This window comes from Sarcophilus harrisii, chromosome 3 (genome assembly GCF_902635505.1).
Source record: "Sarcophilus harrisii chromosome 3, mSarHar1.11, whole genome shotgun sequence".
In the NCBI taxonomy this organism is placed as follows: domain Eukaryota; kingdom Metazoa; phylum Chordata; class Mammalia; order Dasyuromorphia; family Dasyuridae; genus Sarcophilus; species Sarcophilus harrisii.
Window position 1 is genome coordinate 285861658 of NC_045428.1, and position 26138 is coordinate 285887795.

The 26138-nt window shown below is 33.7% G+C and overlaps 1 protein-coding gene across 1 annotated transcript; it reads left to right on the forward strand.

Annotated features, from left to right (window-relative positions):
* Nucleotides 1–24368: 24368 nt before the first annotated feature.
* CCDC54 (coiled-coil domain containing 54) lies at nucleotides 24369–25926 on the forward strand. Its single transcript, XM_003763527.4, has one exon. It carries the CDS (start codon nucleotides 24631–24633, stop codon nucleotides 25597–25599), a length of 969 nt encoding a protein of 322 aa, XP_003763575.1. The 5' UTR covers nucleotides 24369–24630; the 3' UTR covers nucleotides 25600–25926.
* Nucleotides 25927–26138: the final 212 nt, after the last annotated feature.

The following is a 26138-nucleotide window of genomic DNA, read 5'->3' on the forward strand; positions in this document are numbered from 1 at the left end:
AATCAACTCAAGATTCATTGCTAAAAAACTGATCAGCAGATGATGAATGTTTTGGTGACAAGCAAACACAAAGCTATCTACTAACATACAGAAGCACAATAAAAAATAGACACATCAAGGAAATTGCAAATTGTTTGACATGTTGAAGTTGTATTTCTAACACATACTGTTTATTATTTAATAAGTCATAAAATTCTGAGCCAAAAATTATTGTTTGAGGATCAGCCTTACATTTTAAATATGAAAAACTTTAGACTCAAATAGATGTCAGTAATTAACTTGCTAAAACACTCAATTGTTATGCAGCAAATCCAACATGTCTTTTGCTTTTCTTATTTAATAATGATGATGGACAGTGTTTATGTGTCCTTTAAAGATCTGGATCCTCACAAACACATTCTTTGTGGTAGCAAAAAAAAATTTGAAACAAAGTAAATGCCCATTGATGAAGGAATGGCCAAAAAATTGTAGTATAATGTAATGAAATATCACTGTGCTTTAAGAAATGGCAAATATGATTACTATAGAGAAATACAGAAAGATTTACATGAATTGATAAAGAATGAAATAAGAAGATCCAAGAATACAATATACACAACGATTACAACAGAAAGGACACAATGTTTAGAATAACCACTACTGGGCAATCAAAAGTGAATATTTTTTTTTTTTATTTAATAGCCTTTTATTTACAGGATATATACATGGGTAACTTTACAGCATTAACAATTGCCAAACCTCTTGTTCCAATTTTTCACCTCTTACCCCCACCTCCCTAAATGGCAGGATGACCAGTAGATTTAAATATATTAAAATATAACTTAGATACACAATAAGTATACATGACCAAAACATTATTTTGCTGTACAAAAGAATCAGACTCTGAATTATTGTACAATTAGCTTGTGAAGGAAATCAAAGATGCAGGTGTGCATAAATATAGGGATTAGGAATTCAATGTAATGGTTTTTAGTCATCTCCCAGAGTTCTTTTTCTGGGTATAAGCTAGTTCAGTTCATTACTGCTCCATTAGAAATGATTTGGTTGATCTCGTTGCTGAGGATGGCCTGATCCATCAGAACTGGTCATCATCTAGTATTGTGTTGAAATATATAATGATCTCCTGGTCCTGCTCATTTCATTAGCATCAGTTCTGTAAGTCTCTCAGGCCTTTCTGAAATCATCCTGTTGGTCATTTCTTACAGAACAGTAATATTCCATAATTTTCATATACCACAATTTATTCAGCCATTCTCCAACTGGTGGACATCCATTCAGTTTCCAGTTTCTAGCCACTACAAAGGGCTGCCAAACATTCTGTGCACATACAGGTCCCTTTCCCTTCTTTATAATCTCTTTGGGATATAATCCCAGTAGTAACACTGCTGGATCAAAGGGTATGCACAGTTTGATAACTTTTTGAGCATAGTTCAAACTATTCTCCAAAATGGTTGGATTGATTCACAACTCCACCAACAATGAATCAATGTCCCAGTTTTCCACATCCCTCCAACAATCATCATTATTTTTCCTGTCATCTTAGCCAATCATGACAGGTATGTAGTAGTATCTTAGAGTTGTCTTAATTTGCATTTCTCTGATTAATAATGACTTGGAGCATCTTTTCATACGACTAGAAATAGTTTCAATTTCTTCATCTGAGAATTGTCTGTTCATATCCTTTGACCATTTTCCAATTAGAGAATGGCTTGATTTTTTATAAATTAGAGTTAATTCTCTATATATTTTGGAAATGAGGCCTTTATCAGAACCTTTGACTGTAAAAATATTTTCCCAGTTTATTGCTTCCCTTCTAATCTTGTCTGCATTAGTTTTGTTTGTACAAAAACTTTTCAGTTTGGTATAATCGAAATTTTCTATTTTGTGATCAGTAATGATCTCTAGTTCTGCTTTGGTCATAAAAACCATCCCCCCCCCTTCCACAGGTCTGAGAGGTAAACTATCCTATGTTCCTCTAATTTATTAATAATTTCATTCTTTATGCCTAGGTCATGAACCCATTTGACCTTATCTTGGTGTACAGTGTTAAGTATGGATCAATGCCTAGTTTCTGCCATATTAGGTTTCCAATTTTCCCAGCAATTTTTATCAAACGAGTAAGTTCTTATCCCAAAAGCTGGGATCTTTGGGTTTATCAAAGACTAGGTTGCTATATTTGTTGACTGTTTTATCCCATTGAACCTAATCTATTCCACTGATCAACTAATCTATTCCTTAGCCAATACCAAATAGTTTTGGTAACTGCTGCTCTATAGTATAGTTTTAGATCTGGTACAGCTAAGCCACCATCATTTGATTTTTTTCATTAATTCCCTTGAAATTCTTGACCTTTTGTTTTCCATATGAACTTTGTTGTTATTTTTCTAGGTCATTAAAATAGTTTTTGGAGTCTGATTGGTATAGCGCTAAATAAATAGATTAGTTTAGGTAATATTGTCATCTTTATTATATTTGCTCGCCCTATCCAAGAGCATTTAATATTTTTCAATTGGTTAGATCAGACTTAATTTGTGTGAAAAGTGGTCTGTAATTTTGCTCATAAAGTTTCTGATTTTCCCTTGGCAGATAGATTCCTAAATATTTTATATTATCAGTAGTTACTTTAAATGGAATTTCTCTTTGTAACTCTGACTGTTGGATTTTTTAGTGATATATAAGAATGCTGATGACTTATGTGGGTTTATTTTATAACCAACAACTTTGCTAAAGTTGTGGATTATTTCTAATAACTTTTAGCAGAATCTCTGGGGTTCTCTAAGTATACCATCATGTCATCGGCAAGAGTGATAATTTGGCTTCCTCATTTGCCTATTCTTATTCCTTTAATCTCTTTCTCAGCTCTTATTCTATAGCTAGTGTTTCTAATACAATATTAAATAGTAACGGTGATGAGTGGGCAACCTTGTTTCACTCCAGATCTTATTAGGAATGGTTGCGTTTGTCTCCATTACATATGATGCTTACTGATGGTTTTAAATAGATGCTGCTGATTATTTTAAGGAAAAGTCCATTTATTCCTATACTCTCAAGTGTTTTTAATAGGAATGGATGTTGGATTTTATCAAATGCTTTTTCTGCATCTATTGAGGATGATCATATGGTTTTTGTTAATTTGGTTATTAACATGACCAATTATATTGATAGTTTTTCCTAATATTAACCAGCCCTGCATTCCTGGTATAAATCCTACTTGATCATAGTGTATTATCTTGGAGATGATTTTCTGTAGTCTTTTTGCTAATATCTTATTTAAGATTTTAGCATCAATATTCATTAGGGAGATTGGTCTATAATTTTCTTTCTCTGTTTTCAGCCTACCTGGTTTAGGTATCAGTACCATGTCTGTGTCATAGAAGGAATTTGGTAGGACTCCTTCATTCCCTATTTTATCAAATAATTTATATAGCATTAGGGGCCAATTGTTCTTTAAATGTTTGGTAAAATTCACTATAAATCCATCTGGTCCTGGGATTTTTCTTAGGGAGTTGTTTAATTGCCTGTTCTATTTCTTTTTCTGAAATGGGACTATTCAAGCAATTCTTTCTTCCTCTGTTAGTCTGGAAGTCTGTATTTTTGGGTAGTCATCCATTTCACTTAGGTTATCAAATTTATTGGCATAAAGGTTGAGCAAAATAACTCTAACTATTTCTCTAATTTCCTCTTCATTGGTGGAAAGTTCTCCCTTTTCATTTTAAGACTACTAATTTCATTTCCTCCCTCCTTTTTCTAATCAGATTTACCAAAGGCTTATCTATTTTATTGGCTTTTCATAGAACCAACTCTTAGTTTTATTAATTAGTTCAATAGTTTTTTACTTTCTAATATTTTTAATTTCTCCTTTTAATTTTAAATTTCCAATTTAGTATTTGATTGGGGTTTTAATTTGGTCTTTTTTAGTTTTTTAGTTGCAAGCCCAATTCATTAATCTTTTCTTTCTCTGTTTTATTCAAGTAAGCCTCTAAGGATATAAAATTCCCTCTTATTACCGCTTTGGCTGCATCCCACAAATTTTGGTATGATGTCTCATCATTGTCATTATCTTGAGTGAAATTATTAATTGTATCTATAATTTGCTCTTCACCCAATCATTCTTTAAGATGAAGTTGTTTAGTTTCAATTACTTTTTGGTCTATTTCCCCTAACTTTTTGTTGAATGTAGTTTTATTGCATCATGATCTGAAAAGAAAGCATTTACTATTTTGCTTTCTTGCATTTTAATTTTAAGGGTCTTTTATGTCCTAATATATGGTCAATTTTGAATAGGTTCCATGAACTGCTGAGAAGAAAGTATATTCCCTTCTATCTCCATTCAATTTTCTCCAAAGATCCAACATACCTAATTTTTCTAATATTATATTTCTTCTTTAATTTCTTTCTTATTTGTTTTGTGGTTTGATTTGTCTAATTCTGAGAGTGCAAGGTTGAGGATCTCCTACTATTACAGTTTTGTTGTCTATTTCTTCTTGCAACTCTCTAACTTCTCCTTTAGGAAGTTGAGTGCCATTACCACTTGGTGCATATATTTTTAATATTGATATTGCTTCGTTGTTTATGCTGACCCTTTAGCAGGATGTAGTTACCTTCCTTATCTCTTTTAATTAGATCAATTTTTACTTTTGCTTGATCTGAGATAAGGATGGCTACCTTCTTTTTGACTTCACCTGAAGCATAATAGATTTTTCTCCAGCCTTTTACTTTTACTCTATATGCATCCCCTGCTTTAAATGTGTTTCTTGTAAACAACATATTGTAGGGTTCTGACTTTTGATCCAGTCTGCTATCTGCCTCCTCTTTGTGGAGTTCATCCCATTTACATTTACAGTTAGAATTACTAAATCTGTTTTCCTGCCATCCTAATAACCCCAGATTGTAGCTTTACTTATTCTTGCTTCCCCAACCCTCTTTCCCCTTTTAAACTTATGTACCCCTCTTGTATCACGATACTTATCCTCTTTATAATCCCTCCCTCCCCCTTTGAGGTCTTTCCCCTTCCTTCCCTGATTACTCTTTTTCTTTTCCTTTTCCTCTCCCCGTTTTTAATGGGCAGAGAAATTTTCTCTAAAACAAATGTCAATTATTTTTCTTTGAGCCAACTCTGATGAGGTAAGATTCACACAATGTTCCTCCCCTCTCTAAATTCCCTCAGATATGATAAGTTTCCTTAGCCTCTTTGTGGGATGTGGTTTCCCTCTTTTATCCCTCCTTCCCACCTTGATTCTGCCATCATCCCTTTTCCATATCTACTTCCCTTTTTATGTTATATCAGTCAATCAAATTATACATGTATTCTTTTGTATATCCACAACAGAAATACAATTCTCAAGAGTTATTTTACCTTTTCTGCATCTCTTGAGTTCTATTCTTGGAGATCAAATTTTTGTTTAGTTCTGGTTTTTCTTCAGAAACAAATGGAATTCATTTGTTTCATTAAATATCCATCTTCTTCTCTGGAAGAAAATGCTCAGCTTAGCTGGGTAGTTTATTCTTTGCTGCATCTCAAGTTCTTGTGCCTTTCGGCATATCATATTTCCAGGCCCTTCTTTCCTTTAATGTAGGGCAGCCAGATCTTGGGTGATCCTTATTGTGGCACCTCAGGTATTTAAATGGTTTTTGGCTGCTTGTAAAATTTTTCCTTAATCTTATAGTTCTGAAATTTTGCCACAATATTCCTTGGGTTTTTATTTTAGGGTTTCTTTCAGAAGGTGTTCGATGAATTCTTTCAATGCCTATTTTACCTTCTGATTCTATTACATCTGGGCAGTTCTCTTTGATGATTTCTTGTAAAATAGTATCTAGGCTCTTTTTTCATCATAGTTTTCAGAAAGTCCAATAATCCTCAGATTATCTCTCCTAGATCTATTTTCCAAGTCTGTCATTTTGCAAGTAGATAATTCGTGGTTTTTCAGTTTGTCATTTTTTGTTTTGCTTGACTGATTCTTGCTGTCTCAATGAATCATTAGTTTCAATTGTTCAGTTCTAATTTTTAAAGAATTATTTTCTTCAATAGCTTTTTTTACTTCTTTCTGTATATGTCAATTGAGGTTTTGAATTATTGTTTTGGTCTGTGGAATTTTTCCATTTCACTAATTTTTTTTTAGTGAATTATTTTCTTTTCAATTCACAGATCCTACTTTCTTGCCAGTTCTTTATTTTCCAATTCACCAATTTTGTTTCCCTGCACTTCCTGAGATTTTTTAACTTTTCCAATTCGTATTTCAGGGAGTTGTTGCTCTCTTGTAAGGCTTCTCTTTCCTTTCCCCATTTATCTTCTAACTCTCTTTTGAGACTTTTAATGGCCTCTTCTTAGAGAGCATTATGTAAGGAGGACAGTCTGATGCATTTTTGCTGTTTGAGGGTCTCTTCAGGTTTGCTGACCTGCTCTTTTTCTGCATAGAAGCTGTCGATTGTTCTTTTCATCTTTATTCATGTTTTAAAGCCTTTAGGGTAGGTCTCCTAGGCAAGGGGTTACCAGCTTCCTCTGCAGAATAGGGAGAGATGTAAACCGATTTCCGGCTCCAAGGTATGGGAGTGCTCTGGGTGAGAGTTTTCCCTTCCCCAACAGGAGGTGGATTCAGCACTGGCCGAGCTATCAAACTGCTTAGTAGGGCTGAGTGGATTATCGATTGCCCTCGAGCTAGAGACTAAGTGGTGAAAGTGTCACCGCCCAGGCTGGAGCCTCTTGAGGACTGTGATTGAGCTGACTGCAGACCGCCACAAACTCTGCCCAGTGTCTCTGCCCGATGCAAATCAGCCCTGGAAACTCTATGGCCCCTAAGCCAGGCTCCCCACTGCGCAGATTGAGGCTAACCGGGCTCGTCCTCCTGCCGTGCAGGATCACACTCCCCAAGGAAAAGTCCTGTACTGCGGGTTGGGGCTGCGGCTTGCATGCTGAGATCTGTGCCTTCACCCTCGGTTTGAGACTCTCCTGGAACCTAATTTCTCTCCCTGTCTGCTTGATCTCCCCTGGCCCCGGAACCAACCTTTTTGGCGAGACTGCAGATTTTCTTGGCGGTGAGTTGTTCCTTCTTATCTTTACGAATTGTAGCAGTCAAGACTATTTTTGAGGCTCGATATAATATTGATAAAGAGGGTAAGAGAAGAGCTTAGAAAGTCGCGTGTGTCTTCTCCGCCATCTTGGCTCCGCCCCCCAATCAAAAGTGAATATTGCAAAGAACAAGCATGGCCCCAAAAACTATATGAGAAGACTTCTTAGCTCACTCTTTTACATAGGCAGGAGGTCCACTAGAACAAAGAACTGTACATATATATTTTTCAGACTTTAAAATACATTGATAAGTTTTGCTGTTTTCCCCACTTGTTCCTCTTCTTTAAAAAAAAAATCTTTGTTATATGAAATGGCTTTCTGAGAAGGGAATAGGAAAAATTACTGGGGAAAATGGCAGAATTAAAACAAAAGATATCAATAAAAATTCTTTTTAAATGTTGAGGAAGAGGAAAATTTAAATTATATTTGCAGATGTTATGTTTGGATCCTCATAACAACCTTGTGAGGGAGGAACTATGATTATCCCCATATCACTAATGAAAAATTTGGGGCTGAGACAGTTTAGGGGGTTTGCCCAACAACCAAGTAGCAGTGTTGTCCAGCCCTAAGAATCTGAGTACAGCTGCAGAAACGGAGGAGAAAAGTTTCCAGGCCCACTTGGTCCCTTCAATGTTGCTAAGTGAAACTCCAGACCTAGCACTAGCTGCTGAAAGTATGATGGAATTTAAAAGTCTTGAGGGTTTTGAGATCTCAAATCTGAGATTTCATTGGTGCAGGGGATTCCCTATGAAGTAACTAGCTAGTGTGGGTGGATAAAGTGTTAGACATGATGCCCAGAAACTCTGAATTCATATTCTGCCTCAGAAATTTCCCAGTTCTCTAATAATAGACAAATCACTTAACCACTCTCAGTCTGAGTTTCTCCTGTAAGATCGTTATGATAATAATAGCATTTTACTTTGCAGGACTATTGTAGGTGATCAAATGAAATAAATATATATATATATATATATATATATATATATATATATATATATGTTATTTCATTTGATCACCACTATATATATATATATATATATATAGTGACATATAAATATTAGCTATTACTATCTATCAAATAAGATAAACAACTGTTCTTTGGAGTCTTGAGAATTATCTAGGGTAGAACTGCTACATAGACATTAATAATGCTATCTATTTGCTACCTTAAATATTTCTAGTGTAAAGGATGTAGTGTTTCAAGTTCAACATAACTTTTTATAATTGTTTCATTAGTTGGGGGGATGAAAAAAAAGAACTCGAGACTGGAATGGTCCCCTTCTGATTAATTCTGTCCAACATCTCAGGTTAACACGGAGCAAAAAAAAATCCCCAACAGTAGAAGATATCTCCTGCAGATGGCAGAAATTCAGCAGAAAAGAAGCCCAGAAATAGATGGCCATTGAATTTATTCAGAGAAGCAACTGGGACAGCTTTGTCCAATGACAGCTAGTAGTGGAAACGGAGTGGGGCAGCAGTGAGATGCCATGATGCTATGAGAGACACTCTCATCTGGATACAAATACTAGGAGAATAAGTCTTTTGGGGAGTGTTCCTCCCCCACTGGCTCTACAGGAATCTATAGTAGATTAAGCCTTTAAACCTAGAGGGATTTTCCTGTTATTTACCTTGGTATTCTATTTGATATTTGATTTGAACTAATAATGTCATTTGATCTCAAAAGAGATTGAAAAAGCTATTCGTTGGAAAATGGGGCAGAAGTTGGAATTGATGAACCAACAGTACCCCAAGCTTGAGAAGCAGTAAGGGATTTCAGAGTTATGTGGGGAACTAACAGGGTTTATCATAAAATGAAATTACATAATAGGCTTCTGGGAAATGGTAGTATTTTCATTGATTCTAGATTGCTTACTATTGCAAACAGCAATCTCTTTATCTTTTACGTCAATATTAGACAGTAAAATATCACAGCAGATAGAGTGATGGGTTTGCATTTGAGTTCAAATCTGGCCCTAGACATTTACTAGCTCTTTGACCCTATAAAATTCACAAACACTATTTATTTCCATTTCTTCAGCTGTAAATGGGGATAATAACAGCACCTACTTCCAATGATTATTTGTAAGGATCAAATGAGGTCACATTTGTCATGTTCCTAATTCATGGAACATGATTAATCATTTTTTTCTTTCTTCCAGTATTGTCTTAATGATGCTAAATGATTATGAATCACAGGACATTATTTTTTCAAGAGAATCATAGACTTGTTTACATTCCTATATGGGAGGGTGATAACATGTAATTCCTAAGAACTTTATCAACATTAGGACAGTTAAAAGAAATCTATTTAGACAGAGGACATGAACATGATTCAATTAAATTAGGAAGATCTCAAAAGAAGAATGGAAGAGAGATGCACTGGGAGAGGGAGAAAAGGAGAGGAAAAACATGGAAAATTATCTTACATAAAAGAGGCATGTAAGAAAGAGTTTCTACAGTGGAGGATAAAGGAATAGAGGATTTATCTAGGCAACACTTGAAATTCACTCACATCTGAACTAAATTCAAGAAGGGATAAATAACAACACATATACATATACACACATATATACATATACATACAGTTGGGTATAGACATTCATCTTATCTAATAGGGAAATAGTAGCAGAAAATGCTAAGAGTACATTAAATAGGGCTATAGTCAGAAGGAAAATAAATTTTTGAGGAAGGGACAAGATGATAAAAAAAAGAGACTTAATACAGGAGAATAAGATGGAGAAAAATACATATATAGAAATCATAACTGTGAATGTGAAGAAGATGAACTCACCTATAAAATGGAAGAGTGTAGCAGAATGGATAAGAAATAGAATCAATGATATGTAGTTTAAAAGGAACACAACGCATATACACACAGAGTTAAAAATAAGAAGCTGGAAGAGAAATGGCTATATTTCAGCTAAAGTTTAAAGAAAAAAGATAAAGGTAGTGATTATGATCCTAGGCAAAGGAAAAGCAAAATCAAACCTGATTAAAAAAGAAAATCAATGAAACCATATTTTCCCCCAAAAATAATATTGTAGACCATTGTCTTGATTTTAATACTGAACTTATATGCACTAAATTGCATATCAATAAAATCCTTGAATGAAAAGTTAAAGTAGTTTCAGGAGGAAATAGATAGCAAAATGATAATAGAGGGGGATTTCAATTTACTTTCAATCTAATGACAAAATAAACAAAAAAGAAATTAAGAAGATAAATAGAATTTTAGAAAATATCCTTCACAAAAATAAAGACATTCAAATAATTAAAGAAATATTCATTACTTATAGATAAATTGAGCCTACTATATCTATCTATACACATATATGTATATGTGAAAATGACAATCACTGCCACACCAATCAAACCACCAAAGAATTAATTGATTGAGGTAGAAAAAAATAATTACAAAATTCATCTGGAGAATAAAAGATCAAGAATATAAAGAGAATCAATGAGTAGGGTAAGTGGAGGAAGGAGGTTTAGTAGTGGTGAGTCTTAAACTATACTCAAAATCAATAATCATCAAAATAATTTGGTACTAGGAAAGAAATAGATAGGTTGATTAATGGAATAGATTAAGTATACAAAATAAAGAAGTAAATGAGCACAGTAACCTAACATGATAAGCTCCAAATCCCAGCTATTAAGGTATAAACTATTAGACAATAACTGCTATAAAAACTTGAAAGTTTCTCATAGAAACTAGGTATAGACTAGCATCATATATATATATATATATATATATATATATATATATCATATATATATTAAATTCAAAATAGGTCCATGACTTAGACATAAAGGGTGATATTATAATCAAATTAGCAGAGCATGGGGAAATAAATCCAGTCAGATTTTTGGAGAAGGGAAGATTTTATGACCAAGAAAGAGATAGAGAGATTCATGGGGGCAAATTGGATCATTATGGCTATATTAAATTAAAAAGATTTTGCACAAACAAAACCAATACAGACTGATAAATTATGAATGAACACAATGATAAGACAAGTACAAAGACTCACAAAGGAAAATGCTATTCAGATAAAGAATTGATGGACTCTGAATACAGATAACTTTATTCTTTTTTTGTGTGTTTTTAATCTGTTTTTCTTTCACAGCTGTGACTAATATGGAAATATATTTTACATGATAGCATATGCATAACCTAAAGAAGGAGAGAGGGAGAAAAATTTTAAACTCAAAACCTTGTAAAATGAATGCCACAGATTTTTTTTTGACATGCAATTGGGGGAAAATAAAATACTATTAAAACAAACAAAAATCCAATTAAGTCAAAATTATAAGGAAAATTGGGAACTGGGGGGAAATTTGCAGCAAATTTCTCTCATAAAAGTGTTATTTTTCAAATATATTGCTATCTGAGCCAACTTTAATTTTTTTTATTAAAAAAGAGCCATTCCCCAACTGATAAATGGTCAAAAGATGAAGTTAGTTTTCGGAAGAAGCAATAAAAGCTATCAAAACTCATGAAAAATGGTTAAAATTGCTAATTAAAGAAATGAAAATTAAAACAATTCTGAGATACCTCTTCATAACCATCTGATTTGCTAAGATGACAAAAGAAGCAAAATCATAAATTCTAGAAGGATATGGGAAAATAGGCACATCAATGCATTGCTGGTAGAGCTATGAACTAGTGGATGCAATCTGGAGAACAATTTGGAACTATTCCAAAAAGATAAAATTAAAAGGAAAAGAACTTATAAGGGGTGTGTGTGTGTGTGTGTGTGTGTGTTAGTATTTTTATGAAATAAATAATAATGGAAACTGAGATTCTCATTAATCAGGGAATGGCTAACTCAGTATTGAATATATTATTGGGCTATAAAAAATGATGAAGGGGGTAGTTTTAGAGAAATCTGGGAAACCAGAGAATGTAAAGTAAAGTAAACAAAACTAGGAGAATATTGTACACAGTAAGAACAATATTGTAATGATAATAAACTGAAAAACTTAGTTATTCAGAAAAAATACGATCTAAGCCAAAGAACTCAAGATGAAAAATATTCACCTCCAAAGAGGTAACTGATAAACTTTGGGTACAGATTTAAGAATTTTTTGCTCTATTTTTCTTTCTTTTTCCCACTATATTGTAACTAATGTGAATTTCAATATTATACACTTCATATGCATAATGAAAATTATTTCTCTTGCCTTCTCAAGGGGGAGAGGAAGAGTAGAAAAAGAGAGAATTTGGAATTAAAAATAAAAATTAAAAACTGAATTTAAAAGAGTATATAACATGAGCAGACAGGGATTTGATGCCATCTGCACTGTGCTCACATTGATCACATTGATGAGATCATAGACCCAATTAAGTATCTGATTAATGAAGTATAGAATTTTTATATCTATCCCTCAACCTTCTTTCATTAGATTTTCTTTTTTTTTCCTAGTCTGTTGAGACTACGGTGGAAGAGAGTGTCATAGTCTATCATCCAAAATGCTAGCTATCCCTCTGGGTCAATTAAAAAGCATTTCTTAAGCAACTATATGTGTTTGTAAGGTGTGCTAGCTGGAAATTCAAAGAAAAGCAAAACAAACAACCAAAAAACCATAGTCTTACTCTGGAGGAACTCACAATCTAACAGAGGAGCCAACATGCAAACAGTTGTATGGAGGATAAAAGGGAAATAAGCAACAGACAGAAGGAATTAGAATTAAAGGGGAGTCGGGAGAAATTTATAGATGATAGGATTTCAGCTGGCACTTGAAAAAAGCCAGGGAAGTTAGGAAATGGAGTTGAGCAGGTCACCACCTTCTAGTTAGCCACTTACCTGATAACTGTAGTCTCATCATGATATGATCCAAACTACTGATAAAAATAGTGAATGGGGCCAATGCTAAATTCCGGGGGTGTTCCACTACAGGTTTATCTCCAGGTTAATACCAATATATTAACTTTAATAAAATTATACTAACATTAAAATTACATTAAAAATACCAAATGACACAGTTTAGTTTTTGTTTTAGTTTTAGAAAGGAAATAGGTTTAAACTTATACATAAGGAGATATGTGGCAAGAGTACTCCACTTGGAATTAGAAAAGGTAAGTTTTCTTTTGTTGAGTTCAAATCACATCTTTGACACTTACTAACAGTGTGGCCAAGGATACCAATCATTAAAATCTTTAAATCTCATTTTCCTCATCTATAAAATGGGCATAGTAATATCTGCATTGATTATTGTGAAAATCAAATGAAACAATATACATAAAACTCTCTGTAAACTTTAAAGTGTTATGTGTTCATTTTTATAACAAATAGCCCTAAAGCAGTCAAATCAGTTTTTGGTATAAATACAAATAGTGAACACACTAAAGGTGAAATATTCCAATATACAGCAATGAAAAAAATGACTCTAGACACTTTAAGCAGACATATGTTAACTGATTCTCACAAATTTCCATGAGATATATGGATTTTTCCACAGATAATATCTCTCTATACCTGAAAGTAAAATAGAAAGTAAAAAAAAGCCATGATGATATTTCAATTGGTTGCCTTGTATTGAGCTTTTTTTAATTTGTCTTACATTATTTTTTTAATCCACCTACATGAGAGAGCAATCTTCCTTCTAAAAAGCAAAGAAATATTAAAAGGATAAAAATTATACACACACACACACACACACACACACAAAATATGTATTGTGCATGTTCGTATATTCAGAGGCAGCTAGGTGGCACAGTGGATAAAATACTGGGCTTGGAATTAGACTTTTCTTTCTCAGTTCAAATCTGTCCTCAGCCACTACCTCTGTAGCACTGGGCAAGCCATTTAATTCTGCCTCAGTTTCCCCATCTATAAAATGAGCTGGAAAAAGAAATGGCAAATCATTGTAGTACCTCCCTTTATAAAGAAATCCCAAGTAGGGTCATGAAGAATTGGACACGAACAAAACATATATACATTCATAACCCCCAAAAAAGTGTATATTATATATATATATATATATATATATATATATATATATATGTATGCACATGCAAACATATATATATATATATATATATATATATATATATATATATGTATGCACATGCAAACAAGCAGGGTAGATTGACATTTAAACATTCTCAAACATTTTTTTCAAACATTCCTTCCATGGCATTCTGCAAGCTGGAAACACCTGCAGCAGTAATGTACTTTTAAAAAAAAAGGAGCCTTAGATTAAAATATTTAAAACAATGAACGAGCATTTTGGATTTTTTAGTTCATAGCTCTCAAAGCCTAGGTGGAGAGAAAAAACCTCATTTTAAAAAGTCGCCTCTCGGCATTTTCTTTTTGTATGTATGCAAAGTATGTGGGGAGAAGGAATATATTTGGAAAGTTAAATGAGATCTTTGTAATCTAAACCCTTACAGGAGAAATGAAACTCGCAGTGGGCTTAAAGCAAAGAAATGAAATGATTCTAAAATCAAAGAACAGGCACTGAGGAAACAGTATATAATAATAGTTTGAAATCCTTCAGTGATAGGTCCTCTATGAATTTCTATTGAATAGGCATTCACATTAACCCTTTGGCTATTCTTTCAAGCATGGAATAGTATAAGGCAGCATGGGGTAGTCCTCTTCCTATAGAGAGAGTGCAAGGGAAGAGATATTCTCCAGGAAAGACAGAAACAAAAGTAAAAATAGAATCAAGTCAATAATACATATTTACCCGGCAGGGATTTTATCTGGTGAAAATTTACTTGGAAATATAAAGATCCTAATAATAACAACAATAATAATATTAATATGTCATTCAAGGTAATCGTTCTCTAAAGAAATTCAACACAGCATTTTCATTTTAATTTTTTATAGATTTTTGCAATTTTCACCAAGAACACAACTCCTAGAAGAGAGCTAACAACTTAATGTAACACAACATTAAAATTGAAAAATTAAAATTCTAAGCTTACCCATATTTATATGTAATCATACACACACATTTTTTATTATAGCTTTTTATATATATGAATGGTTAATTTTTCAACACTGACCCTTGCAAACACTTCTGTTCCAACTTTTCCCCCCCTTCCCCCAACCCCCTCCCCTAGATGGCAGGTAGACCCATACATGTTAAATATGTTAAAGTATATGTTAAATACAATATATGTATTCATATTTATACAGTCATCTTGCTGTACAAAAAAAATCAGATTTAGAAAGAAGATAAAATAATCTGGGAAGAAAAACAAAATGCAAACAAACAATAACAGAAAGAGACACACACATTTAAAGCTAAGGCTATCTTAGCAATACTAACATGCTAAGATAAGCATGATTATATAATTTCTATAACGCCCTTCCATGTGCTGATATCAGTTTTACTTGCCTGCTTTATACCTACTGGTGGGGGGAAAGTGAAATGTCAAGGTTCCTTACAGACTTTTGAAGATGAATACAGATGAGAGAGAGCAATGAAAAAAGAATGAAGACAATCCTTCTATATCACAAGTAATATCCTTGTGCAAAGTCTCTAATACTGAGGCTTTTAACACATGAACCACACTAAAGCCCTGAGCTAGTGAAAGAGTTGGCCAGGTCAGGGGGCAACCATGGCAATGAGTAGAGTAGAATTGGAAGCCAACAGAAGAAGAATGGGATTTGGAATAAATAGAATCCTTATGACAAGGTAAAGTAAGTTAGATTGACAGAATAAATTTTAAAGTTGGGTGAATGAGATTTTATGCTGACCATCTCAAGTTATTTTGCTTATTTATTCTGGGGAAATATTTATTCTAATTTTGCATGGAGCCTTGAATAATTAAGAAATTCTGTAGAGATCAGAACAAAGAAGATGATATTTTTCTTAGAGTAGGACAATTCCAAATCAAGCATAATCTAATTGAATAATCTATAATAACCTTTAATAATAAGAATTGAATAGTACTGTATCTAGTAGAGAAACTAAGGGGAAAGTGACAGCCAACAATGTGAGATCCAGAGAAAGAGCATCTCCAAGGATGCCCTTAGATGTTGAATGGTACTCTTAAAAGGTGGAACTGATTAGTTGTCAGCATTTACTGGTGGCACAGTGACCTCAAATTCAGTTAACTTTTATTTATTTTTACTTCTGTGTGTGTTTAAAATCTGACTGTCATATTCCAAAGACTTTTATTTCCATAGTTCTTTAAATAATATTATGAACAATTCTAAAACTATATTGTCCCATTCCACATTTGAAAAGTTAGTATTAAATGTTTTCTAGAAAAGATAGTCTGAATAATATCAATGAAGTAAAAATAAAATATTTAAATAGGCTAACAAACAGAATCCATTCACCATTTTCATAAAAAGCAACAGATGAAGGGTTAAATAAAAATACTCCGCATGTTATTTTTTTCCCTTTCCAGTAATTGACTTTTACAGATACAGCATTGTTCCCATTAAAGTCTTATAAAGACTTTTATACAAAGTGCCAATCATAAAGCAAATAGAACCTCTAAAGGATTTAGAAGAAAGATTGTAAAGGGGAAACCTGAAGGTGACATTCAGTATTACAGAGGCTATAACACTATAAATGAGTTACATATAACCAAAGCACTGCCCAGATATCTGGAAAAGAATGGAAGGACAGGGAATAGAGGTTAAAATCACAGACTCAGAACTAGAATGGACCTCTGATTTCCTTCTATTCCAGCCCTCTCATTTTACCAGAGAACAAAGAAGAATCAGAGATGATGTACCTTACCTAGAGCCATAAAGTAAAAGTCTCCAGGATTCTGAAAATAAATAACAGGAAGAGTGAGTCAGATTAGGTAATTTGAGCTTATTGTAAATTTGGAAATAGGTCCAGTAATAATACTACTAAAGAGATAAGTAGCTGATTACAAGAAGCTCATGTGCCCTAGGGGTCTAGAGAAAAAACCAATTACTTGTGCATAGTTCCCTAGAGACCTCCAAGAGTTAATATAGGTCCAAAGGTAGACCACCTACTGTAAACCCTACTCCTCTGAAGGTTTCAGCTTACTGCCTCTGTATGAATTCATTACTTGCTCTGATACTTAGCTTTATTGGGATATATATTCCTTATTCACTATTCTATGTGGATCTAATTCTAAATTTATGTTGCAGTCACTCTATCTTATCTCCAATTTACCCGTCAGACCCAGGGAATTGTTTCAGGCCACTGGGGATACGTTTAGTAAAATCACTACATAAGAATTATTAAATGACCCCCCAGGAGACTGGAAAAGTTACCATAATTATCTTTTACAAGATGAGCAATTTCTTCCCTAGCCACTTCTAATAGGATCAAGACCTACAGATTTAAAGGTACATATTAAAGACTCAATATTTTCTCTACCACAACCTTTCAGTATATAAGCTATATAATAAATTCTTTTTTGTCTGATTCTTCCATAATCTATGAGATTTTATTTATTTTTGTTTTTTTATTAAATTATTCATTTCTAGCAGTCATTTAATTTTTTTTATTTCTAAATTCTCTCCCTTCTTCCAGCCCCTCACCAAACAATTGAGAAAGCAAACAATATGATATCAATTCATATTAATCATGTGGCCAAAATAAAAGCAAAAAAAAAAGTGAAAAATTAATTATTTCAATCTTCACTCAGACTCCAGCACCCCTTTCAAAAGGTAAATAGCATTTTTCATCATTTAGTACTTTGGAGTTGTCTTGTATCACTCTATTGATCAGAGTATCTAAGTCTTCCATAGTTGATAACTGTTAAAACATTGCTTTTATTTTGTACAATATTCTCCTGGTTTTCATTTCACTTCGCATCAGTTCATAATAAGTCTTTACAGGTTTTTCTGAAAGCATCCTGCTTATCATTTCTTATAACAACTATATTCTATATTATTTATATGCATCCTTTCTATTTTCCCTTTTCGTTGATCTTTTTTGGGATACAAATCTAGTTATGGTATTACTGACTCAAAAGGTATGTACAATTTTATAGCCCTTTGGGCATAGTTATAAATTTCTCACCAGAACAGTTGGATTTTCCTACTCCACAGTGTATTAGTGTCCCAATTTTTTTCCATATCCGCTCTAGCACTAGCATTCTCCTTTTCTATAATGTTAGTCAACCTAGATGTGAAGTGCTCCCTCAGTTGTTTTTAATTTGCAATTTTGACTCAATTCTGGGGCAGCTAGGTGAAACAGTAGAGTATTAGGCTGGGTATCAGGAAGATCTGAATTCAAATGTGATTTCAGACACTTACTAGCTTTGTGACCCTGGACAAGAAACTTAGCCCTATTTGCCTCAGTTTTTTCATTTGTAAAATGAGCAGGAAGAGGAAATGGCAAATCACTCCAGAATCATTGCCAAGAAAACCCCAAATGGGGTCAAGTTGAAGACTACTGAAACAAATGAACAACAAAAAAAATCAGTAGTGATTTAGAGCATTTTTATAAGATTTCTAAGCATCTAAAATCTTCTTCTCATTTAGAAATTTTGAGAATGGATTTCTCAGTCCCATTTAAAAAAACTCTGTCCAGCAAAGACTTCTTTGTATTTTTAGTATAATCTAGTTTCTGATATTGTGTCTACTTTCTTTAGTGACATTTCTACTTCTAAATGGGCACTGATGTTAAAATTTATGTGTGGTGTTTCCACTGTCATCAGGGGGGGAAAGTTAAAAAGTTTGTTATAGAAAGCTTGATAGATCTTTTCCATTTATCCTCTTTTTGCTATTTTTCTTCCCATTTTATACTCATAAAGAAGTAAATGTGTGGTATGGTGAGCTGTTCAACTGTTGTTACTTTTTACACTCACCCTAGTACCAATTCATTGTTTAGATGGGTTTCTTTCTTTAACCCAGGAAATAGTAATAAAAATATCTATAATTATAAATATATGTATATATATATTTACTTCTGAGACCTCAAACAATAACAGAGTTCTGATAAAACAACTAAATATAAATCTGTCACTTTCTTCCAAGTATGCTTTGTCCCAATTACTTCCTCACAATTGTAATATCACTAAATACACCAATAGTAATTGTATAATTGTGGTTAACCCTGTTTAAAAAGAAAAGCAACAATTTAAAACAAAGAAAGGTGAATAAATTGGAGGGAGTGTTTCCCTCAAGCTACCATGAGGGATCTCAACTAAAGAAAGAAGATATGGAATTACCATATCATTGTAAAGAAAAAGGTTACACTATAGTATCTTGTGCAGGTATTCTTTGTGCCAGATCAACCTTCACATCCTTGCTTCTGGATCCTGTGTCTTGTGACTATTGTTTTTGTTTACACTTTCACTTCCCTATGTCCATAGAGATCCTCAAAGCCTTCTTCTACATGGGTTTTCAACATATCTGCTTAGGGACTGAGTTCCTCCTTGATCCTGACTTCCTCTGCTGATTGAACTGACCTGAACTCTGAAGTCTCTCTTAGAGCTGTAATCTATTGTCCTATGTTGTTTCTCCTTTTCTAACTGAGTCAAGGGATCTGTTTGCATCTCATAAGGGATCCCACTTTTGAAGTACCAACAATTGTTATTAATTATTGATGATCCAAAAACCATTTATATGCTTCTTTATCTATCCATTCATTTACTTATTTATTTTTGAGTTCCAAATTCTCATCCTACCTTCCTCATCTATTGAGAAGGCAAGAAATATAATACCCATTATATATACAAGAATAGATGCAAAAATATTTCCACATTAGACATGGAAAGATTCAAGAAAAATATAGGAAGAAAAAAAAAAAAAAACATGTGTGACTCTATATTCAGAGGCCATCAATTTTCTATCTGGAGATGGATGGCATTCCATGCCATAATTAAGTTAGAGTTGTAATGGATCATTGTATTGTTCAGAATTACTAGGTCTTTCACAGTCAATTATATTTACTATACAATTGCTGTGTAAAATGTTTTCCTAGTTCTGCTCACTTCACTTTAAATTGCTTCATATATGTCTTCCAGGTTTTTCTACAACCATTCCCTTTATCTTTTCTTATAGCACAATAGTATTCCATCACATTTTTATTCCATAACTTGTTCAGCCATTCTTCAATGGGTGGGCATCCACTCAGTTTCCAATTCTTTGTCACCGCAAAAACAGCAATTATGATTATTTCTGTATATGAGTCTTTTCCCTTTTCCTTTGATCTCCTTGGAATATAGATCTAGTAGCATATTGCTGAGCCAAAGTTTATGCACAGTTCTAGAGCCCTTCAGGCATTGTTTCAAATTGTTCCTCAGAATGTTTGGACTGGTTCACAGCTCTAACAACAGTACGCATTAGCATATGTATTTTCCAACATCCCCTTTAGCATTTGTTGATTTCCTGTTCCAGCATCTTAGTCAAACTGATGGCTGTGGGATGGTAGCTCCAAGTTGTTTTAATTTGCATTTCTCTAATTATTAATAATATAGAGCTTATTCCTATCCTCTGACCATTTGTTGTCAATTATGGCATATCTCTTATTTTTATAAATTTGGATCATAAATATTTGGTAAATGATCCCTTTGTCACAGAAATTAGCTGCAAATTTTTTCCTGGTTTCCTATTTTCCTTCCAATTTTTGCTGCATTGGTTTTGTTTGTTCAAAATCTTTTTAATTTAATGCAATCAAAATTGTCCATTTTATCTCCATTGAACCTCTCTATATTTTGTTTAGTTATAAATTCTTCCCCATCTATGAATCTGACAGGTAATTTTTTCTATGTTCCCCTAATTTGATTGTGAGATTCTTTATGTCTAAATCATGTACTATTTTGAGCTTATCTTGGTATATGGTGTGAATGTTGACCCGTGTTCTCTCAGATTGCTTTCCAATTTTTCCCAGCAGTTTTTTTTAAAAAATAAGTTCTTGCTTATAAAATCATTATGCTCATTTGCTTTAATATATTGTGAACCTAATCTATTCCATTAAATAACTATTCCATTTCTTACCCAACACCCAATTGTTTTGATAATTACTGCTTCAAAATATATATATTTTAATCTAGTACTACAAGACCCCTTCCCTTCACATTATTTCTTATTGACTCCCTTAATATTCCTGCCCTTTTGTTTCTCCAAATGAATTTTTGTTACTTTTTTCTAGCTCTGAAAAGTATTTTTTTTACTGGAATGGCATTAAATAATTTAATTTAGGCAACATTATCATTTGATTACTACTTTATCTTTTTGCTTCAGTTTAATCACAATAGATTCTGTTCCAAATCCTCATTTTACTCTACATGTGTTATCTGCTACCTTTTGTTCTATGGATGAGTTCATCCTATTTACATTCACAATTAAAGACTGTGTATTTCCCTCCATTCTATTTTCTTCTATTTATCATTCTCTCTCTCTTTTTTTTAACCCTGCCCTCTCTTCAAATGTCTATTTTGCTTCTTACCCCTGCATCCCTCTCTTAATCTATCCCTGCTCATAACCCAATTTCCATCCCATAAAACCCTTCAACTTTAATATGATCTTCATGATTTCTCACTCATATTTAACTTTTTATGCTTCTCTTAAGTCTTGTGTTTGAATCACATCATGTACTCTTGACCATATCCTTCCACAAATCCTCTTGAGGGTATCCACCTTATGTTTTAGGAGACTTCCTCTCTAGTAATTGTACAAATACTGTAGTTCTACATTTGAAAAATCAGCTATATCAACAGAGGATAGAGAAATGGAGTCAGACAACAGTCCAAATAAAAATAAAAAATAACTTGGATGTCTCAATGTAATTTAAGTTCAACATGAAACAAAAATGACGGTAGCCACAAATGTTAATGTGATCTGAGGCTGATAGAAACCCCATTCTCAATCTGCATGTCCTAGAAATAAAAGAGCAAATGTCACTAATAAAAGTAGACTCATCATAGTGCAATTCAACAAAACACTCTGGAAGGGGGTTCAAATGCCTTCTAGTCTAGGAGTTCCTAACCTTTTTATTCTGTGTCATGGCCCCTTTGGCAATCTAGTGAAGACTATGGACTCAATATAATAATGATTTTAGTGCAGAAAATAAATACATAGTAAAATAAAGGAAAATAATTTTATGGAAAATTATTTTTTTAAGTTTTCAGTTCGATGGACATGGCTCTCTTCAACAATGAAATGAGCCAAATCAGTTCCATCTGTTCAATAATGAATAGAACCAGCTATACCTAGCAAAAGAACTCTGGGAAATAAGTGTGAACCACTACATAGCATTTCTAATCCCTCTGTTTTTACCTGCTTGCATCTTTTATTTCCTTTTCAGGTTAATTTTAACTTATTTCAAAGTCCGACTCTTCTTGTGCAGCAAAATAACTGTATGTACATGTATATATATATATATATACATATATATATATATTGTATTTAACATATACTTTAACATATTTAACATGTATTAGACTACCTGCCATCTGGGGGAGGAGGTGGGGGGAAGGAGGGGAAAAGTTGAAACAAAAAGTTTTGCAAGGGTTAATGCTGAAAAATTACCCATGCATATATCTTATAAATAAAAAGCTATAATAAATAATAAAAGTTTTCAGTTCACAAACTGACTTTAAGAACCTCTATATCTCTTCCACATATATCTGAAAAAGAATTCTATCTAGTGATTTGCTGATAAATGTTTGATAATTCTCTTAGGAAGGAAATATACATAGGACACACTTTTAAATTTAAATCTGCATCATTAACATTTTCTCCATCATTTTCTCATGTCTATGCAAGCAACAAAATAAACCAAGTCAGATCTGTTGTATTTTCTTATTTCCAAGGTAAATGCTTAAACTGAAAATTTAACCATCATCTCTCTCAAGAAGGCAAGAACTGGCTTCTGCACAGTGCTTCCACCTTTACCACTTCCCAACTAATATTCATCTGATATCCACATCTTTGATATCATTTGTGTCTTTATTCAAACCCCTGATAAAAATGTTGAACAATATATATTCAGTCTTTTTGGAAAACCTCCAGAACAAGGGAACCAACTTCCTTTTGAGGCCTATCCTATCCTAAATTAGGAAGATTCTCCTTAGATTGAACTGCCACCTTTCAGTTTCTACTTCTCTTAATTCTCTCTTCTGGGGACATGCAAAATAAATACAACCCATATTTCATATGACAATGTGAATACTTGGATACTTGAAAAGATCTATCATTTCCTCCCTGCAATCATAGTTTCCTCGATTAATATCCATAGTTCTCCCAAAATGCCCTTATATGACATAGTTTTTAATCATTTCATTATCCTGTTTGTCCTGGACTGGAAATCTTCTAGGCTGTCAATATCTTTTCTAAAATGCATACTTGAATATAATATTCCAGTTACATCTGACCAGAGCAGCGTGCCATTCTGGACAATTGCTTCTATTAATATAAAGAAAGATCATGTCAAGGTTTGGGTTTTGATTTTGCACCTCTTCTGATACCTGATCCTAAGGTGAGATCTAGCAGATCACAGACTCTGGTAGATCCTTCTAAACTGGAAAGGCTTTGAGTGCAATTTCAGCAAGAAACTTTTTGTTATCACAGGACAGAATTAGTTAAGTTCAGAGGTGCTCATTAGCAGAGAGTTGGTCATCAATTAATGATTTCTTGGACCACATCAAACACTAATTTTTAATAAGTTTTCAATGCTTTAGGCTATTTTCTAAGTTATTGTTAAATGCATGGGTATAGGGGATATCTATGCTGACAAAAATCACAATCCTTGAAATATTGAAATTAGCAGATAATTAATCATGAAAAGGATGAATAGAGGAAGATAAATTTAAGGAATAAACTTTAGATCCCTAGATAAATAGAATTATATTATACTTCATCATTTTATCAAGATATCCAAAGACATCCTTACTAGAAATAAGTTTAGTGAACAAGGAATAAAATTAAAGTCTAAGACCAAACAGAGACCATTAAATGGCACAGTGGATAGAACTTCCAAGTCTGGAAACAGGAAGGCCTGATTTCAAATTTAACCTCAGATACTTACTAGTTATATGACTCTGGGCAAATAATTTACCTCTGTTTGCCTCAGTTTCCTCATCTATAAAATGAGTTGAAGAAGCAAATGGCAAACCATTTCAGCATCTTTGCCAAGAAAATCCCGAATAGAATCCCAAAAATTGGACATAACTGAAATGACCCAACAACAAACTCCAAATATGCTAAATGGGCCAGTGTTCCATTTTTCCAAGGATAGATTTTCAGAAGATGATCATTCAGAGGAATGTAAAATGCAATTATGATATCTAAGAAAAGTATGGAATAATGCTATTTTATAGCTTTAAAAGTGAATTACTTCCATGGCAATAGCCATTGTGACATCAGAGTCTGGTGACCTGACAACCCACAAATGAGTCTGGGAAGTCTGTTGATATTCCAAAGAGTTCTAGTTGAATTGTCTGAAGAGAAGAGAGCAATCTAGAATCCTTCAACATTACTTCTGGTATTCTTCACTCTAGGGCCTTCTAGCTGTCATAAATGGAAGCCATCCAACAAATAGTAAGGGAAAAATCTACTTTGTCCCAGCATTACTTTCCCCTGTGTTTTTGATTTAGTTTCTTCCCTTCTCCCAACATCCCTCCTTTTCCCTCAACCAAATCCATCTTATTTTACTATGAAAAAATGCATCGACTTCTGGCCAAAAGGGTAAAAACTGCAGCTGGGCACATGTGGACCACAAATACCTATTCAGTGCAAAAACATTTTAAAAATGATGTTCAGAATTGCAAGGTACAACCCCAGACTTCAATAAGAGCTCTATCTAAAGCTACAGATGGTCATTTCTTTAGCAGAGCTGAGGAAATGAATTTACCTTTAGCCGTAATGTTTCGAGACATTAAAACTTCACAAGATATCCTTCTGAGCCAATTGAACGACATTGTTACTGCCATGTCCACAATCCAGGAAAAAATTGACACTTACCAAAAGCAGATGGAAGTGATAGAAACCAGGATGAGTATGAATGAAGACAGGCAATCTAAAATGGCTCATGATATCCTCTTAATAAAAGAAGATGTCATTGTTCTGAAGAAGATTGCCACAGATCTGGAAGCTCAGAGTGCATGCTCCACCTTGCACTGTGTGGAGATTCCTGATGGAAACAAGAACAGAGAAATGATGGAACTGACTCATGATGTTGTGGGACCTACCACACAACAAAATTCACCGGTGGCCACAGCTAAACTAGAGAAAGTCCATGGCGTGTCAGAATCCAGAGCCCACCAAAATGAAAAAGCTGGCTCCCAGATGATAAAAACATTGAAGGAAAATCATCTGCAAGAAAAGACAGCAAGAAATATAACGAAAGAAAACTCAAATATCTATCTTTGTCCAGATTTCAGTACGTGGATCAAACTCACCTTTGTCCACAGAAGCAAGTGGGGATTTTTTCTCAGCGTTGCCAAACTGGAAGAATTCATCCAGTGGGTCCTTACTAGGCCAGCTGTTTTCCCTGGAAAGCCCCAGTTCATAGCCCAAAAATATTATCCCATTGCTGGGCCTTTCACGTGCCTGACTACTGTATGTCTATCTGCTTTCAATTACCTCTACTGTTTTTTTTATTCTGTAAAAGAACAAGTAACTAGAATGTAGAGTGTTTTAGAGAGTCTATTATCTCACGATTTGACTGACATGAAATACATTCTCTTGGTTGCCCCGGGTATTCACTTGTCTCTTTGGCAGCAAGGACCCACTTTGTGAAATGTTCCTTTTTTGAGCCAGGGTTCTGCTTCGTTTCTGAATAGGAGCAGAAAGTTTAGGCTCAGGCTCCAACTGTTCTCTCATGATCCATTTCCTGATGATGCTGATAACAACATTTCATGGGGATTTACCAGACCAAGAACCAGCTTTTTCTATGCTCCGCTAAAATTTCAAAACATGCACTCAGGACAAACAGCAAGAAAGAGTTTTCAAATCAATATTTAAAGAAAAATTCCATCCAGAGATAGGAGAGGGAAATCCCCTGTGAGGATAAGACCTGGGGACAGTACCTTGATCAGGGGAGAGAGACTCCAGCACATCCTACACCACAATTAGGGACACAAGGGGAAAGGAGAACAGAGCAGGATTCAGCCACAAAAAGACTTAAGGCATGGCTACTTGATGATTGGGAGGAAGTGGGAAGGAAGGAG